The sequence below is a fragment of the Myiozetetes cayanensis genome, unplaced genomic scaffold (assembly GCF_022539395.1).
Source record: "Myiozetetes cayanensis isolate MyiCay16 unplaced genomic scaffold, myiCay2020 scf20-37, whole genome shotgun sequence".
NCBI classification, from domain to species: Eukaryota; Metazoa; Chordata; class Aves; order Passeriformes; family Tyrannidae; genus Myiozetetes; species Myiozetetes cayanensis.
This window is the reverse complement of record NW_026087412.1, coordinates 1,503,153-1,519,683: the sequence shown is the minus strand read 5'-3', so window position 1 is coordinate 1,519,683 and position 16,531 is coordinate 1,503,153. Positions and strand designations below refer to the sequence as shown.

The following is a 16,531-nucleotide window of genomic DNA, read 5'->3' as shown; positions in this document are numbered from 1 at the left end:
GCACCCACTGCAGCAGCTCAGGAAGCCACACCCAGGAGCCCCCTGAGCAGGAATGTCATCACCCAATGGCTCCAGACTCATAATCCAGAGATCCCTGCCTCCCTATCACCACAATCCACCTTTCCCTCCTCAAACCTTTGCTTCCTCACTGCAAATCCCAGGACAGAACTTCAGGGCCCTTCCAATTCCTGCAGGCTGCTCTGTCTTAAAAACTAAATATTGTTGTTATTATTAAAGAGCTCTCAGCCCACCAACACTTCAGCAAAGCAGACTTGGCAAGCACAGCCTGCATGAATAAAATGAGAGCTGCTGCAGAGTCCAACAAGGGATGGATATTAAATTACATTCCCCCCATTTCAGGCTTCTTTTTGCCGACCTTTGGATCTGATCCCCCAAGTCACTAAGAAACCCCAAGTAACTCTGAATTTCTCTGGACACAGAGGGGTAATTTTACACCTCAGATTTGAAAAAAAAAAATCTCTGTTTGGTCACTTTACTGATGCTTTGCAAGACCAGTCCTGTGCCAGGCTCAGACTTGCCCCATCACGCCCACCTACAGCTCCTGTTTGTGCCAGTGTTGACTCACCATCCCCACCCACCCAAACCCGGCTCCCTCCACACTCCCCGTCCTCTCACCCCACTTCATGTGCTCATCAGCTGTTTTGGAACAGCAACAGCAAGCCGTGAATGCAGCTGGTCTGACTCACAGCATGTGAAAGTGATTCCACCACCACAAATCATTTTTGTGCTTGGACCAATCCACAGAGACCCCGAGCTCAAAGCAAGGAGCCTCTTCCCCAGGATTCCCAAAGGAGGTGTCCTGGAGCTGGGGGGGATCCTTCCATCAGCTCTCAAACACCACAGCTCTCAGTGTTTTGCACCTTTTGGATCAGCATCAGAAGAGGGTTGTCCATGACAGGAAAGGTGGGAAAGTGGTTGTGGAGCTGCTGGAAAAAGTGTGGGTCCAAAGAAGAGCCAACCAGGACAGCAGCAAAGGGCTCTGCCACCTGCAGCCAGATCATGGAACCATGGAGTGTTTAAGGGGTTAGAAGGGACCTTAAGGCTCATCTCATTCCACCCCCTGCCATGGGCAGGGACACCTTCCACCAGCCCAGGTTGCTCCAAGCCCTGTCCAGCCTGGCCTTGGACACTTCCAGGGATGGAGCAGCCACAGCTCCTCTGGGCAACCTGTGCCAGGGGCTGCCCACCCTCCCAGGGAAGGATTCCTTCCAAATACCCAACCTAAACTTCTCCTCTTTCAGTTTGTACCCATTCCCCCTTGTCCTGTCACCACAGTTCATGACAAGGAGTCCCTGGAGGACCCCTCAGATCCTGGACCTGGGGCTTCTCAGCTGCAGGAAACGGGAACACAGAGCAGGAACGTTGGTAAAACCTGCCCTCAGTGGGACACAGCTGGAGATCTGCTCTTGGCCAGGCAGCACAGAGCAGGGAGAGGTGCCCAAGGCTGCCCAGCCCACGCCCTGCTCCGTGGATGGCTGTGCCCAGGCTGCCCCTGGGAGGTCTGTGAGGAACATTTTGGAGCTCCCCTGTAACGACAGTCACCTTCAGCTCAACACAACTACTCAGGAGACCTCTCTCTGCCTCACCTTCCTCCACAACCTCCTTTTTCCCTGACCTGAAGCCCAGCTCTGCCTCAGGATCACCAACACACACCCCGAGGTGGGGCGGGAAGGGGGGCCATGGAACCTGCAGTGGGTGGGACAGCCCTGAGCCCTGGTTTGTCCCAGGGCAAAGTGAGTCAGAGCCTTCCCACCCAGCCTGGCAGGGCATGGGCAGCCCCAAGTGGGGCTCAAGTGTTCTCCAGTCACACCAGGCTGCACAATCGCTGCTCCTGCTGTGCTGAGCCAGGTGTGACCAGAGGAAATAAATCCTCCTCAATGCCATCCCCAGCAGGCAGGGCACACGCCCTGCTTGTCCCAGCTGAGCTGTGGCATTCACCCAGCACAAAGGGGCTTTGTGCTCTCTGGGGAATGCCAGGTCTCCCCTCAGCTCAGCAGAGCAGCCTCGTGTCCTGCAAGGCTGTAAAGAGAGGATTTGGAGACATTTGGGGCTAAAAGGCAAACTGGATTAATTCTCTGTATCATGTCCATCCCATCAAATCCCTTCATGATGTGAGTCCATCCCACAGAGGATCTCCCATGCGCTCACATCCAAATGCCCAAAGTAAACAACCTTGGAGAGTCCAGGAGAAGCACGACATGACCCAGCTGCACTGCCCAGCCCCTTGGACCTGGGGACACAACTGCAGCTTGGAGAAGGTTCCCCAAAGCAGACTGGAGGGACAACCAGGAGAAGGAGCCATGAAGGTCAAGTGCCAGCCTAGAGCAAAGCTCCTTTCTCTGGTGCCAGGTTTGCTGCCCAGTCAGGTGAGCTGGGTGGGGTCCAGAGCTGACAGAAGGGATAAGGGGACACCAGTGATGCAAAACCTGTGGTTTGAGGCACAAACAGCTCCAAGCCCACAACAATGAGCTCGTTATGATAGGCCAACACTTGCACTCAGCTCTTCCCTTCCTGCTGCCTGTGCAGATCCCAGGATTGATGGGACTTGGCACACGAAGGAAGAGCCCCAGTGACTGAAAGTCTGTGTGAAACTTCTCCTCTCCTCATCTCTCCAAACAAGGAAAGTCTGCTAAAAACTGCCCACGTGAGAAGAGATTTGAGTGGCAGGGCCCCACCCAGCACTGCCCTGTGGTCACAGCAGATCCTGCTGCTCTGCACCAAACCCTCTGTCACCACCTGCAGAATCCCAGGGGAGAAAGTCAGGAGAGCTCTCCAGGTGCTCATCACTGGCTTAAGGGTGGATCCAACAATTACTTTGCCTGGGGCAATAATTCTGTGCTGGCAGCCTGCAAGGTTCTGTCTAAAAGCAGAAGATGCATTTTTGGGAAGCCTCATCCTGCAGTTAAAACCTATCACCAGGGTTGGACATCCTGCTGTGGGCAGTGCTGGGAAAGAGGAGCCTTGTCAGGAGTGGGGAACTGGGGTGTTTGGGCCCCTTCCAGCTGCCACCTTTGCCTGCAAACCCACCCAGCCTTATCTTGGCACAGATCTGTGAAAATATGTGCCAGTACCCCGGTGCCAGCAGGGCTGGGACTGTGCTGTTTGGGACCTGCCCAGTAAATGTCACCGGGAGACTTTGATGGACAAGGCAGTGTTTGGTTCAACGAGCAGCTCGGCTCACCCTGTTTGCCCAAGGGTTCAGTTACCAGCAGGCAATATGGGAAAAGAAGCATTGCTGGCTTCAGGTTGCTCCTGAGCCCACACCTGCAAATGCCAGGGGGGCTCAGCAGAGCCTGACCCGGAGGGTTTGTGTTTGACAGCTCAGGTAAGACCGTCTGGCCCAGGGGACAAGGGACAGGACGAGAGGGAACAGCCTCAAGTTGTGCCAGGGGAGGTCCAGGCTGGATATCAATCAAAATTTCGTCACAGAAAGGGCTGCCCAGGGCAGGGGTGGAGTCCCAGCTCTGGGGGCATTTAAAAGCCCCGTGGATGTGGCACTTGGGGACAGGGGTTAGTGGTGGCCTTGGCAGTGCTGGGGGATGTTGGACTCTCAGAGGTCTTTTTGAAGCTGAGTGATTCCATCCTCACCTGTCAGTGCTAACAAGGGTAGTTCTAAGTTGCAAAGGAGGAGGGAGGAAAGCCAAGGGTGTCAGAGACCTTCCTGCCACCAAACACACCCATCCCTCACTCACCTCAATACTGAGAGCCAGTCCTGGTTTATCCCTGCTGGAGTAACCCCAGAGCAAACCCCGCTCTGGCCACACAGCACTCCCAGCTGCTCCTGCCCCTGCCAAAGGAAGTGTCCCAGGGACAATGGAGACAGGATACAAAGGCCAAAGAGCATCAAGTGCCAGTTTATAGCTGGAAGTAAAACCCAACCACCATGCTGCACATTCCTGGAGGTTTACACAAGGGATTTTGGGTGGTTTCTGCCTCCCCCTGTCCTCTGCCACCTCCTCTGTGACCTTTGCATTGCACAAAGTCAAAAACCACCGACAGGTAATCCTTCAATCACATCCTGAACTAGGAATGCAAACAAGCTGAAAAAGGAAAGGTGATTCTCTGACGTCTGATGTTCCTCCCTCAGGGGGGTTTGGTGACCAAGCAGCTGCTCCTGGGAGCAGGAGGGTGCCCAGCAGTGCCCAGCCCAACCTGTTTGGCCACCCAGCAGGGCAGGGCTGAGACCCCCTGGACACCCTCCAGACACAACAGCAGCCAGGAGGAGCAACAGGACCAGTTTGGAGGCCTCCCACCTTACTGGGGGACCAGTTTGCAGCAGGAGGAGGCTCAGAGCTGCCAAAGGCTCCTGGAAAACCAGCCCAGCCTTGAAGGGCTGCCCAGGAAGGACCTCATTGTCACATCAGGGGCCCCTCAGCCATCATGGATTTAATCCCACAGGACTGAAAATCCAGGAATGGAGCTACTGGTGCCACGTCCTCCTGTGGGAAATGATACAAATTTCCAAATGAATTGTTTCAATTACCCATAGCCAGTGTAACTTCCCACTGGAACAAGATTTTTCACAAACACAGTTCAGCAAAATCACTGAAACTTGAAGTTCTGCTAAACCAGCCTTGCTGTGCTTCAGTGAGCAAAGCCTGGGGGAGAGAAATATTGCTGAGAACTGGGCACCAGGAATGAGGATTTATAGCCCACAAGGACACGTGGCACAAAGCAGAGACAAAAACCAAAACTAACCCAGACAATTCAGCATTTGCACTGAAATTCTGTCTATCTGAGGAAAACAAAGGTAACAAACACACTGAAAATGGGGGCTAATTAGAAAGCAATGACCAGTAGAAGTTAGAACAGTAATTAATGCAGAGAAATTTGTAATTTACAACCAGTGAACGTTAATTAATTAGTGAAAAGTTTGGAAGGTTGGGTGTTGCATGTTTGGGGGAGAGCTGGCACTGTGAGTAAAGCAATTCCTGCTTTCTAACACTAAAAAACCAGTGATGGAGAGTTTGATTTCTCCTGATGTTTCCAGCACCACTTGGCTCCTCCCAAAGCACACACTCACCTTGCAGGGGGCCAGGCAGGAAAGGGGAGGCGTTGAGGGCACCCAGAAATGCTCCAGCTCCCCCTGGCTCTGCCGGGACCATCAGCAGCACCTGCACAGCTCTGCCACACACTGAAGTGCCCAAATCACAGCGAGAGTTGACAGGATTCCTCATTCCCGAGAAGTTCTGGCTGGAGGAGCTGCAGGAAAATGATTCCATGTGAGCCAGACCCTGCTGAGAGGCTGTGTGTGTTCTGAGGTGCTTCTCGCAGCAAGGCTGACACCTGGTGATGGGACAGAGCCCTTCAACCTGCCCTCTCCTCCAGAGAGAAATACATCAATATATAAATGTATAGATACATAAATATAGAGAAATGTAAATATAGAGAAATATAAATATAGAGAAACATAAATATTTAGATATATGTGTGTGCACAGAGTCACCTGTACCTGGTGACAGGACATGCACAGCCCTAGGAAAGAAGGAGGGGAGAAGACAGAGCTCAGTTATGGAACTCAGAGACCCAGCTCATAAACTGGAAAATCAGACTTAACTTCCAGCCTGACTAATTCCCACCTCTCTCCAAACTCCCAGCCCTAAATCCTCTCCCGGAGTGCCCACTTAGCACCTTGTTGTGCCGAGCACCTGCAGGAATTCCCTCCGGCTCAGCCTCCTGACCTGTTTGTGGGGTCAGAACAGGAGGTTTGACCCTTTAAGCCTCTCCCTGTGCCCTGTTTGTAGAGTCAGAACATGAGGTTTGACCCTTTAAGCCCTCCCTGTGCCCTGTTTGTAGGGTCAGAACAGGTTTGACCCTTTAAGCCCTCCCTGTGCCCTGTTTGTAGGGTCAGAACAGGAGGTTTGACCCTTTAAGCCCTCCCTGCTCCAAGGCTGTGACTGATGGAGACCAAACATGGCCCAGGTACAGGGTGGGGCTGTTGGGGTGTCCTGTGCGGGGCCAGGAGCGGGTCTGGATGATCCTGATGATGCCCAGGGTGTGTTTTGATCCCTGTCTGGGCCGATCCCTTTGGAGTTGGAGGGATGTTCCCTGGGGGTCTCTCCCAGCTCAGCACATCCCACCTGTCTGGGACTGCCAAAAGCACCCCCCAACCAGCACCTCCCACCCAGGTGCCCCAGGGCGCTCCCACGAACAGTGCAATGATATATTTTGTTAAATAAAACCCCCCGTTAATACACACTGCGTACAATTCTGCCAGACCCCGAAATCCCCAATCTGCGAACCACAAAACATCGAATTCTCTCCCCCCCAACACCCCCACCATCCCCGGGCCAGCACCACGGGAACACCCTGAACGATCGCGGCGCCGCTTTATCCCTGCCGGAAACCCAATAAATAAATAAATAAATAAATAAATAAATAAATAAATAAATAAATAAATAAATAAATAAATAAAGCCCCGCCGTGCTTTACGGCAGCGTGGCGGTTTTGCAGCGGCCATGGCGGGCCGGTTCAGCGGGGTCCTGCAGCTCACCGAGCTCGACGATTTCATCGCCCCCTCGCAGGTGGGTTCGGCCCGAGGGGGTTCCCGGGGGTTGGGTGGGGGTTTCCCGGGGCCAGGCCGTGCCAGGCAATGCCCCGGCACCCGCGGGGAAGGGGCGAACGCGGCCCTCAGGGGGTTGGGATGGGGTGTGGGGAGGGGTGACAGTCACCTCCTGTCCTCCCCCCTCAGACACCGCCGGCGGCTGCGGGAGATGGGAAAAGGGGAATAAATGGATATTCCTCGCTGTCCCTCGCAGCCCCAGCTGCTGGGGACAGGCAGGAATCTGGGATCAGATCCCCAGCCCGCTCTGTGGGGTGTTCATTGGGCCCTTCCCAGTTAAATCGTAACCCTGAAGGAGGTCCCTGTCACACGGGGCACCGAGGAGGGGCAGCCCGGCTGCTTCCAGAGGCTCCTGGCGCTGGAAAAGTGCAAAATATTGACCCTGGAGAGCAAAATGTTGACCCTGGAGTGCCAAAATACTCACCCGTGGAGCGTGCAAAATATTAACCCTGGATGTATTTGCGGGAAAACCACCCTGACATGGGATCAGTGGGATGGGGAGTGACGAGCCCCGCTCGTTCTCCCCGGAGTTCTTGGGTTTCCAGGGGAATTCTTCCCGGTTTGCGTTTCGGGGAGGGATCGCTGCAGAACCGAGGAGTTCTCTGGGTCCTGCGAAGGGCAGGGGATGCAGGGGAGGTGGATGAGGTTTTTTTGGCAGAGCGGGGTGTGCAAGGCAGAGCAGCCGGGGCTGGAGCGGCAGGACGAGCAGTTGGGGGGGGGCTGAACAATAAAAACGGCACAAAATGCAAAAAAAAAAAAAAAAAAAAAAAACCACACACAAAAAACCAAACAAACAAAAAACCCAAAACAAACAAAAACAAACAAACAAAAACCACCCAGGACTCCACCCTGGAACAGCACGGGGAACGGGATGCTCCTCAGGGGCTCTTTGCCAGGAATTAAAGTTCCCTGGCACGGGACGTGTGCTCGGACCACTCCTCCCGGAGCAGCAGAGGGTGGGCTGAGCCTGGGGAGGAGGGTCTGGCCACGGGCTGCTCTGGCAGAGCCCTAAATCGGAGCTGAGATCCTCCTGAAAGAGCAGCAAAGCCATCCCCAGCTTTTGGGCTGATGCTGGAAAGGTGTTCTTTCTGTTCGAAAGGGGTAAGGAGCCTTTCCTTGGATGGTTTCTTGCAGTTTGAATGGAGAGGAGTTGGATCTGTTTCTGTGACACCAACTTTTGGGGTGCTCATCTCCTCACCTGGGGGCTTTATTGCTCTTCCAGGAATGTATCAAACCTGTCAAGGTGGAAAAACAGGCTGGAAAAGCAGCAGCAAAGATCAGGATCGAGGCAGACGGGAGCTACTTCCAGATCGATCAGGTAGGTGGGAATTTGATCGTTTGTTGTGTAAAACACTCAGAAAAATGGGTGTATTTTAACTGTTTGAACAGTTAATGCCTCAAAGAGAACCAAGATGATTGAGAAGTGTCCCTGGCAGCATTCTTGTGTTTTTTTCCCAAAGTCTGACTTTTTGATTTCTAAGCAGCAATTCCAATTTCATGTCAGTTTTATGCTCTGAAACATTGACATTAATCAGTGATGATTTTCATTTTATCAGTTACCAATTTATTACATTTTAATTTGTGAGCATTTTAATTTAGAAATTAATTTATAAGCAGTGATTTTATAAGCAGTAATTCCAATTTTGTGGCAGTTTTATGCTCTAAACACTGACATTAATCAGTGATTTTCAGTGTTAGAGCAGTAAAGCTGAGAAGTTTATTTTGCCTTCAGTCCTTAAGGATCAGCAATTCGAGGTTATTTGTGACAATGCCTTTTATGCTCACTCTTAAAGAGATTCAACTGGATATTTTTAGTAAATCTTACTCTGATTTTTTTTTAATAATATTTCAAATTATTTCTCAAATATCCTGCTGAATTCATAAGTCTCCTTCCAAAATTCCTGCTGAGTCTTGCAGAACAGTTTCCCTGTTTTCACAGAAAATTTTGGCATTGCTCAGTTAACCACGCTGGGAATTCATCTGGGAATGATACTTTAGGCAGAGAGTGACCTTTTGACCTAAAGAAAGGAGGATACAGCACTTCCAGAGGGGTCTGGTTTCTTATTTTATAGTATTAATAGCACCTAATTGCTCTGCCTGTTCCTGACTTTATCCAGGAGTGATGATTAGAGGAGAATCTCAGGGGGAAACCAACTTATTCAGGTCAGATATCATGAAAACACTTTCCTTCCAGTGACAAGCCTGTCTGGGATGACTCCTTCCATCTCTGTGCCAAACAATCCTATTAAAACCAGCAAGTTCAGGTGTCTTCCACCCCGTCTGACTAAAACCAAACCTCCTTTCTGTGATGCTGAACCAAGAGCATCATCTTTGGTGCTGTTTGTGGGGAGGGTGGGAAAGCAGCTCCTGGGTGAGCCCAGAGCTGAGTGTGTGCCCTGTTTCCTCGTAGGATGGGGGAGCACAGAAGCTGGAAAAGGCCAAAATCACCCTGAACGACTGCCTGGCCTGCAGTGGCTGCATCACCTCAGCAGAGAGTGTGCTCATCACCCAGCAGAGCCACGAGGAGCTCTGCAGAGTGCTGGCTGCCAACAAGGTGGGCCACAGGCTGTGGCATCTGCACAGACAGGGGGGGAAAACACACAGCCAAAGGGAGTTCCAGAGCCCTGAGGGTGTTTTTGGTGCACCCTCGTGGGTTGTTCTCATTTTTAAAAAGTTCTCAGGGGCTTTGTGAGTGAGTTACTGACTGAAGAGTTAATGTGTGAGGTACTTTGTGGTGCTCCAGTGCTGGAATTGTGCCTGGGCCGTGTTGTCTGACAGTGGTTCTGTTTGGTTTTATCCAAGGCTGCTGCTCCCAACGAACAGAAATTGGTGGTGGTCTCTGTTTCCCCTCAATCCAGAGCGTCCCTGGCTGCCAAGTGTAAAATGGGTGTTCTGGAAACAGCCAAGAAGCTGACAACATTCCTGAAGAGTTTAGGCAAGTGTGGGATTGTTGTGTTACCCCAGAGGGGCTCTGGGGGGGCTGTCAGACAGGGTTTGAGACCCCAGGGTTGAGGGGATTTAACCCCAAACTGTCCACAACTTCAGCCAAAGAATAAACTTGGAGGGACTTCTTATAGGGGCAGATAGTGCCAGGACAAGGGGGAATGGATTTAAACTGCCAGAGAGGATGGGAGACTGGAGAGAAATCCTTCCCTGGGAGGGTGGGCAGGCCCTGGCACAGGTTGTCCAGAGAAGCTGTTGCTGCCCCATCCCTGCAAGTGTCCAAGGCCAGGTTGGAGCAACCTGAGCTAGTGGGAGGTGTCCCTGCCCATGCCAGGGGGTGGATTAACTGACCTTTAAGGTCCTTTTCGACCCAAACCATTCCATGATTCTATGAAAGCGGTTAAGGACCATTTACAGGAATTTTCCATTTTAGATTTACAGCTCTCCTGTCACTTTTGCTCCTGGTCTGCGCTGGTGTGTTGGGGAAAAAGGCTCCCTCTCAGCTGCAGGGAGGGAGTGCCTGGAAATAAGCTGGAATCTGGCTTAACTGGAGGCTTTTTGCTGCACCTCTCCCGTGGCTCTAACCCTGCTGCTGTCCTGCCTAGGTGTGCACTATGTTTTCGACACAACTTTCTCCAGAAACTTCAGCCTGCTGGAGAGCCAGCGGGAGTTTGTGAGACGCTTCCGCAGGCAAACCGAGGACAGAGGGGCCCTGCCAATGCTGGCCTCTGCCTGCCCAGGTATGCAGGGGGTTACAACTGGCACTGAGAGTCACAGAGCTGGGCAGAAAGGTTCAGATGGCTGCATTTCCCTGGAGGATTGCTCCCTTCAGCACAGAGAGCTTGGTGTTAACAGCAAGGGTAATGCAGCTGCCCGAGGATCTCACTGAATCCTTTGCTTTCTGTGCTGGGCTGAGGCTCAGAATGGTTATTAATGGGTTCTAAGCCTGAGGTTGGGGGGAGGATGGGCAAGGTAAAGGCCTGCTTGTGGTTTTTCAGTTTAATTTGCTAATTCCATTCTCTCCAGGTTGGATCTGCTACGCAGAGAAAACCCACGGCAGCTTCATCATCCCCTACATCAGCACCACCAAGTCCCCCCAGCAGGTCATGGGCTCCTTGGTCAAGGGCTATTTTGCAGAGCAGCAGGTAAAGGTCTAAAAAATGCTATTCCTGATGGAAAACCACTCAAATTGAACACTTTAGGCTGATTTTTTTTTCTCTTTTGCTACATGTTACCCACGTTTAAAGGTCAAAATTACCTTGCACAAGGTTACTAAGCCAGAATCTTCCTCATTTCTGTTTTATCTAAAGAGAAGCTCATAACTAAGGCACAACACACTGAGCATGTGCTGCAGGGGCTAATTAAAACCTCTGTGTGTTATTTGGGAAGGCTGGAGAAACTTCTTTATCAGTGTCTTTGTGCTCCCATCTCGTCTGGGTCTGGTTTTTCATGCTGGGGAGTAACTTCACATCAGCTCCCCTCAGCCAAGGCCTCAGCCAGTGCTTACGTGCAGATCATGTCTTGTCTAAAAACAACTCCCTCGTTCCCAACTTGATGTTCTGTTGCAGCTGGATGTAGTTCTGTCCTCAGTCTGTAACCCCTGGAGTCTTTCCAAGAGTGAGTTTGATATTCACAGCCTGGAGTTATGCAAATAGCCCAGATTTGTCCTGTAAGGAACTTAAGCACCACTTCTGGCTCTGTGATTAATTGTCCTCTAACGAGCAGTGCTTTAACACTTGCATTAAGGAGGTGCTGACATTGCATATTTGTTACAAAAATTGGCAGCTACCGAGAATATTTGGCACAAGGGACTCAAACAATGGCCTGGAGTCAATGACTTGTTTCCCTGGCCTGTGTTTATTTCTTGGATCATCCTGAGGTTTTTGTCTGACTCCAGATCGTGTTCCAGCTGCTGATCAGGGGCTGACTTTTAGGAGCATGGAGGAAACATTTTCCCTGAGTGCTTCATTAGGGGTTCACCTCTCTGCCTGACTTTGCATCATCTGCACTAGGATGGGGGAAGCTTCCAGTGCCTGAAGGAGCTGACAGGAAAGATGGACACAGACTGTTTACAAGGGCCTGGAGGGACAGGACACAGGGAATGTCTGTGCCTGCCCCATCCCTGGGAGTGTCCAAGGCCAGGCTGGAGCAACCTGGGCTAGTGGAAGGTGTCCCTGCCCGTGGCAGGGGGTGGCACTGGGTGGTGTTTGAGGTCCCTTCCAACCCAAACCATTCCAGGATTCCATGAAACCTGTAAAGGCCCAAACTGCTGACACTTGCTACAAACTGAAATTGGCTTCTAGGAGAGAAATAATTTAATGAGTTTCTAATTATATATATATAAATATTCAGTAAGAACGGGGACTATTTCCAGGGGCATGGTGGCATTAATTTCACCATTCTCATTTATAGCTGGAAAACACCTCCCTCAGGACAGGTGAGATTTTGGCTGATCCAACTGCCCAGCTTTGTCTTTCTTGCAGCACCTGACCCCTGACCAGATCTACCACGTCACAGTGATGCCCTGTTATGACAAAAAGCTCGAGGCCTCCAGGCCAGACTTTTTCAACCAGCAGTACCAAACCAGGGATGTGGACTGTGTGATCACCACAGGTAAGAGCCACAGGTAGTCAACTCATTCTGGCAGCCTCAGAGCCAAGGGTTTCCTAGTTTTACTGCCCCTTTGTTTCTGAGAGAGGCTGTAGGGGACAAATATCGATGTATATTTACACTCTAATAGTGCAAATCACACCCTGCTAAAAATACAGGTGCAGCCTTAGGTGCTGGGCTGTTTGTTTTCCTTTATCCCCAGAACAAGAACTATTTCTGGCTGGTTCTGTTCTAGGAGAAGTGCTGAAGCTGTTGGAACAAGAAGGAGTGTCTCTCCCAGATGTAGCTCCTGCTCCCTTGGATACCATGTAAGAACAGAACCTCATCCCAGTCCTGTTCTCTTTCATGCAGTGTTTACAGAGTTCTTCACTGAACTCCCCCATCTAACCCTGCCATCCCCCCTTGTCCTGGCACTCCAATTCCTGATGGGGCTCCCTCTCCACCTTCCCTGTAGCCCCTTCAGGCACTGGAGTCCCAAAAGCGCCACTTCACACAGCGTCAACACACCCTTGTCCTCTCCCACCTGCTTTTTGTTACACCACGAACAGAAAACAGAGGGGAAAAGACGATCCTCAGGTGTTTGCCTTCCCTTAGGGAACAACAGTCTGGAAGTGTCAGTTATAACAGGGAACTGAACATCTGATTACCTGATAAAGATCTCTGGGCAGCTACTCAGGAGAGCACTGGGGGCCTCCCCAGCCTCCTGGGGCTCCCACGTTCCTCGGGGATCGTCTGGCTCCAAACAGCACGTATTCCTTGGGAACTGGAGCCTGCCCACGAGCAGCCCAAGGCCTGTTGTTCTGCTTTATCCCCCAGCACGTGGAAAAGCCCATTAAGGTTATTATTACATTTGGCAGCGAGGATGGGCTGAAGTGCCAGAAATCCCAGGAGTTTCGCTGGGATAACCGTTCCTGGCAGCGTCCCTGGGGGAGAGGAGCTGTACGTGAGGGCAGACACACAGGGGGTGGGATGGGGCTCAGTTCCTGTAAACAACAGCAAATTAAAAATACTTCCTGCAGCCTCAACTGGGGCTTCAGCAGCTCTTCCACAGCAGAGATTTTATCTGCCAGAGGCAACAGCTTTGGCTGGGGCTCGAAGCTTTGGCCCTGGTTCAAGTGTTTTCCCCTCTGCAGCTGTCAGTGGGAGAATCCAAGTGTCACTGCCTGAGCAAGGCTGCAGAGAGATCCCTCAGCTCCTTATCCTCTGCTAACAAAAGCTATTGTTGTGGCTTCCACATGTGGAGCTGTTCCTGAGGAACACTGCCATGCTCTCTGCAGAGCTGCTGGAGCTCTGGAGTGGCAGGGAGATGGGACTGGCTGTGCAGGGCTGCAGTCCCAGAGCTGGTGGTAACAGAGTTGTTAAAAAACGTGGTGAACTTGAACCAGGATCCTGCTGAAACAGCCATGGAGGAGCAGAAGTCCTGGCACTGCTAGAACCCTGGGATGGTTTGGGTTGGAAGGACCTTAAAGCTCATCCAGGGACAGTCCCAGGGACTCCTTCCACTGTCCCAGGTTGCTCCAAGCCCTGTCCAGCCTGGCCTTGGACACTTCAGGGGTGGGGCAGCCACAACCTGTGGCAGGTGCCACTGTTTCCAGTGAGCAGCACGGGGTTAAACCTGCTGGTCTCGGGGGCTATGAACTGGTTCCCAGAGAAAGGGAAAAGCTGGAGCTCAAAGGGAGCTGCTTTGCGGTGTCTTCTGCTGTTCCTCAATCCCCTGGCCCTTTGTGTTTGTGTTGGCTGTTTGTTTTCCCAGAGATGCCCCTGAAGGTGCTGCTCTCTCCCTCCCCCAGGCTCAGCAGTGCAGCAGAGGAGCTCAGCACCCACCCTGGAGGGGGCTCGGGGGGGTACCTGGAGCACATTTACAGACACGCAGCCAAGGAGCTCTTTGGGATTCACGTGGACACCATTGAGTACAAACCTCTGAAGTAAGAACCTGGAAATCCTACAGAAACCACTGGAGTATTTTTGGAATTCTGTCCACTAATTATTGATCACAGAAAAAAAACCTTGTGTGAGGGCTTTGGGGCTCTGTTTACACTACAGTGAGACAGAAAACAAGTCCCATGAGTTTAGGCATTGAGGCTCATTCACCTGAGATTCTTTCTACCTTCCCAGTTCTAACTTAATGTATCATTTGTAATTAATTGTGTCCCTGATGAGCAACATTTATGTTTAGGATTCCCTGGTCCAGGAAGCAGAAGAAACAGTTCTGATATGAAATACGTGATAAAAACCAAATTACTTACTTTTTTTATCAGGAACAGGTATTCCCACTAACCTTTGGAGTCTGGAATCCTTCAGTCTTGGTTTGCTCCCTGGTTTTATGGCCCATTGCAAGTTAAAAATTCCCTCAGTGGCTTCAGGTCTGTCACAGTGAAAGGGCTCCCTTTGCTGAGCTTTTCAGGATTTATTCAGCACAGGTGTCCTTCAGCAAACTCTGCTCAGGTGGCAGCTCCTCAAACAAGCCTGGAGAAGGATCTGGAAGGAGTTCCTTCATATTTTGTTTGGGTGGCAAAGAACTAGGACAGCTCTTAAATAAGATCCACAGAGGACTTGGGTTTAGCTCAGGGCCCTTTGAAGTTTAAAATAGAAGTTCATTTGGGTAAGACATTTCCTCTGCTCTGGTTCCTCAGAAACAAGGACTTCCAGGAGGTGACTCTGCAGAGGGATGGGGAAGTGCTGCTCCAGTTTGCTCTGGCTTACGGATTTCGGAACATCCAGAACCTGGTGCAGAAGCTGAAACGGGGGAAGTCGCCCTATCACTACGTGGAGGTCATGGCCTGTCCCTCAGGTGGGGCTGTCAGGGCTGCACTGCTTTTAAGGAGGGTTTCCTGAGTTTTCTTTGGTACCTGAGGGGATTTTTCCCCTAAAATTGCCCAAAACTGACCATTACACTTTCAGAAAACGTTGCCGTGACTGGTGGAGAAAGTCTCTGCCTACCTGTTTTATCCCATTTTCCACTTAGTTTCCTTTCCCTCCCTCCTGGCTCTCTCGGAATCAGCCAGCAGGGAGCAGGGGCAGCTTGATCCCAGCCTGGGGTGATGCTGAGGGGCCACTTTTGGCACTTGGAAGCCACTGCTCCCTCCCGAGGGTCTGCACAGCCCCAGCACCTAACACTGCTTTGGGCAGCCTCTCAGTGCCCAGCTCAGCCCCCAGCACCCCAGAGCACATCCCAGGCACCCTTCCCTTGCTCCAAAGCTGTGGCTCCAAGCCTGGATGCACCTGGAGTGTGCTCTGACCCTTTTCTGGAGGCGGGAGATAAGGGCTGGAGCTCCTGGCGCGTTCCCAGCTGGCCACAGGCACAGCCAAGATCTCCCTGCCCTGTGGCCCTGCTGCTGGGAGATAACTGGGAGTAAACCTCCCTTCTGTTGGTGTTTTCAGTTCTGTAAGTGTCTGCAGAGTAAATTAACTGTAGTTTTTCGCTGGGTTTTTCCTGCTGAAGCTCAAGTCCCTTCTCCCCTCGCTTTCCCCCGTTGTCGCCGCAGGTTGTTTGAACGGAGGAGGGCAGATCAAGCTGGAGGGGGAAGCCAAGGACAGGCTGCAGCTCGTGGAGAGGCTGTATGAGTCCCCAGAGGCCGAGATTCCAGAGGAGAACCAGGCTGTGGCTGAGCTCTATGAGCACTGGCTGGGGGGCAGGGACTCGGAGAAGGCTGTGGGAACGCTGCACACGGAGTATCACCCCGTGGAGAAAGCAAACACGGGCTTCAACATCAAGTGGTGAGCACTGGCAAGCCCAGAGACACACCCTCAGTGCCTTTTGAACCCCAGCTCTATTTATGATTCTCAAAGGACACCTGAAGTTCTGTGAAATTCCTGCCTCTGGGAAGGAGAAGATGGGAATGGTCGTGGAGCCCACCACTCATAATTCCTTCAGCCTAATAACTATTGAAGTGATGTAAATAAAACCCAAACACTGACTTAAAACACGTGTTTAAAGAAGCAGAAATGCATCCCAGCCTCTGCACAGTCTCCGTGGGCTGAATCTGCCCTCCCTTTGCCACCCTATTCCTACCAGAAGTTATGAATTTAAGGTGCCAAGGGATGTGGCTCAGGGCAGGATTTGGCCTCTCTGGGATGGGTTTATCCTGCAGCACAATATTCCTCATCCAGGCCTTGCAGCATTGGCACAGCACCCACTGTTATGGCTGCCTCTGCTGGAACATCCTCATTTAATTAGCAGTGGCCTAATTAGGCCTTGGGGTTCTACATTTCTCTGCCCCTGGGGGCAGCTGCAGGTTCTGTGCCCTCAGGAGGGTTCCAGCAGCCTGGGAGCAGCTCTGGGGCTGCTTTGCTTCCTGCTGAGATGGGACTGCAATGAATGTTGAAGAGAAACCTTGGGATTTTGTTTCCTTTCATTATAATAATAATAATAATAATTATCTGTACTGTGGGCAA

The 16,531-nt window shown here is 51.6% G+C and overlaps 2 protein-coding genes across 3 annotated transcripts in view; one reads left to right on the top strand and one right to left on the bottom strand.

Annotated features, from left to right (window-relative positions):
* The window catches only part of MSLN (mesothelin), a 23,719-nt gene extending 16,567 nt beyond the window's left edge, over window positions 1-7,152 (bottom strand). The window contains 2 exon segments of the mRNA XM_050317069.1: window positions 5,045-5,223; window positions 7,008-7,152. The gene's annotated coding sequence lies outside the window, so the exon portion shown is untranslated.
* Window positions 6,453-16,531, top strand: CIAO3 (cytosolic iron-sulfur assembly component 3). Of its 2 annotated transcripts, none has more exons than XM_050317059.1 (11): window positions 6,453-6,545; window positions 7,806-7,901; window positions 8,994-9,137; window positions 9,386-9,518; window positions 10,132-10,266; window positions 10,553-10,671; window positions 12,010-12,139; window positions 12,372-12,444; window positions 13,927-14,061; window positions 14,770-14,927; window positions 15,622-16,531. In XM_050317059.1, exons 1-11 carry the CDS (start codon window positions 6,480-6,482, stop codon window positions 15,855-15,857), a joined length of 1,425 nt encoding a protein of 474 aa, XP_050173016.1. In that variant the 5' UTR covers window positions 6,453-6,479; the 3' UTR covers window positions 15,858-16,531. The 2 variants fall into 2 exon arrangements, with proteins under 2 accessions (XP_050173016.1, XP_050173017.1); XM_050317060.1 differs by lacking the exon at window positions 6,453-6,545 and adding an exon at window positions 7,562-7,684.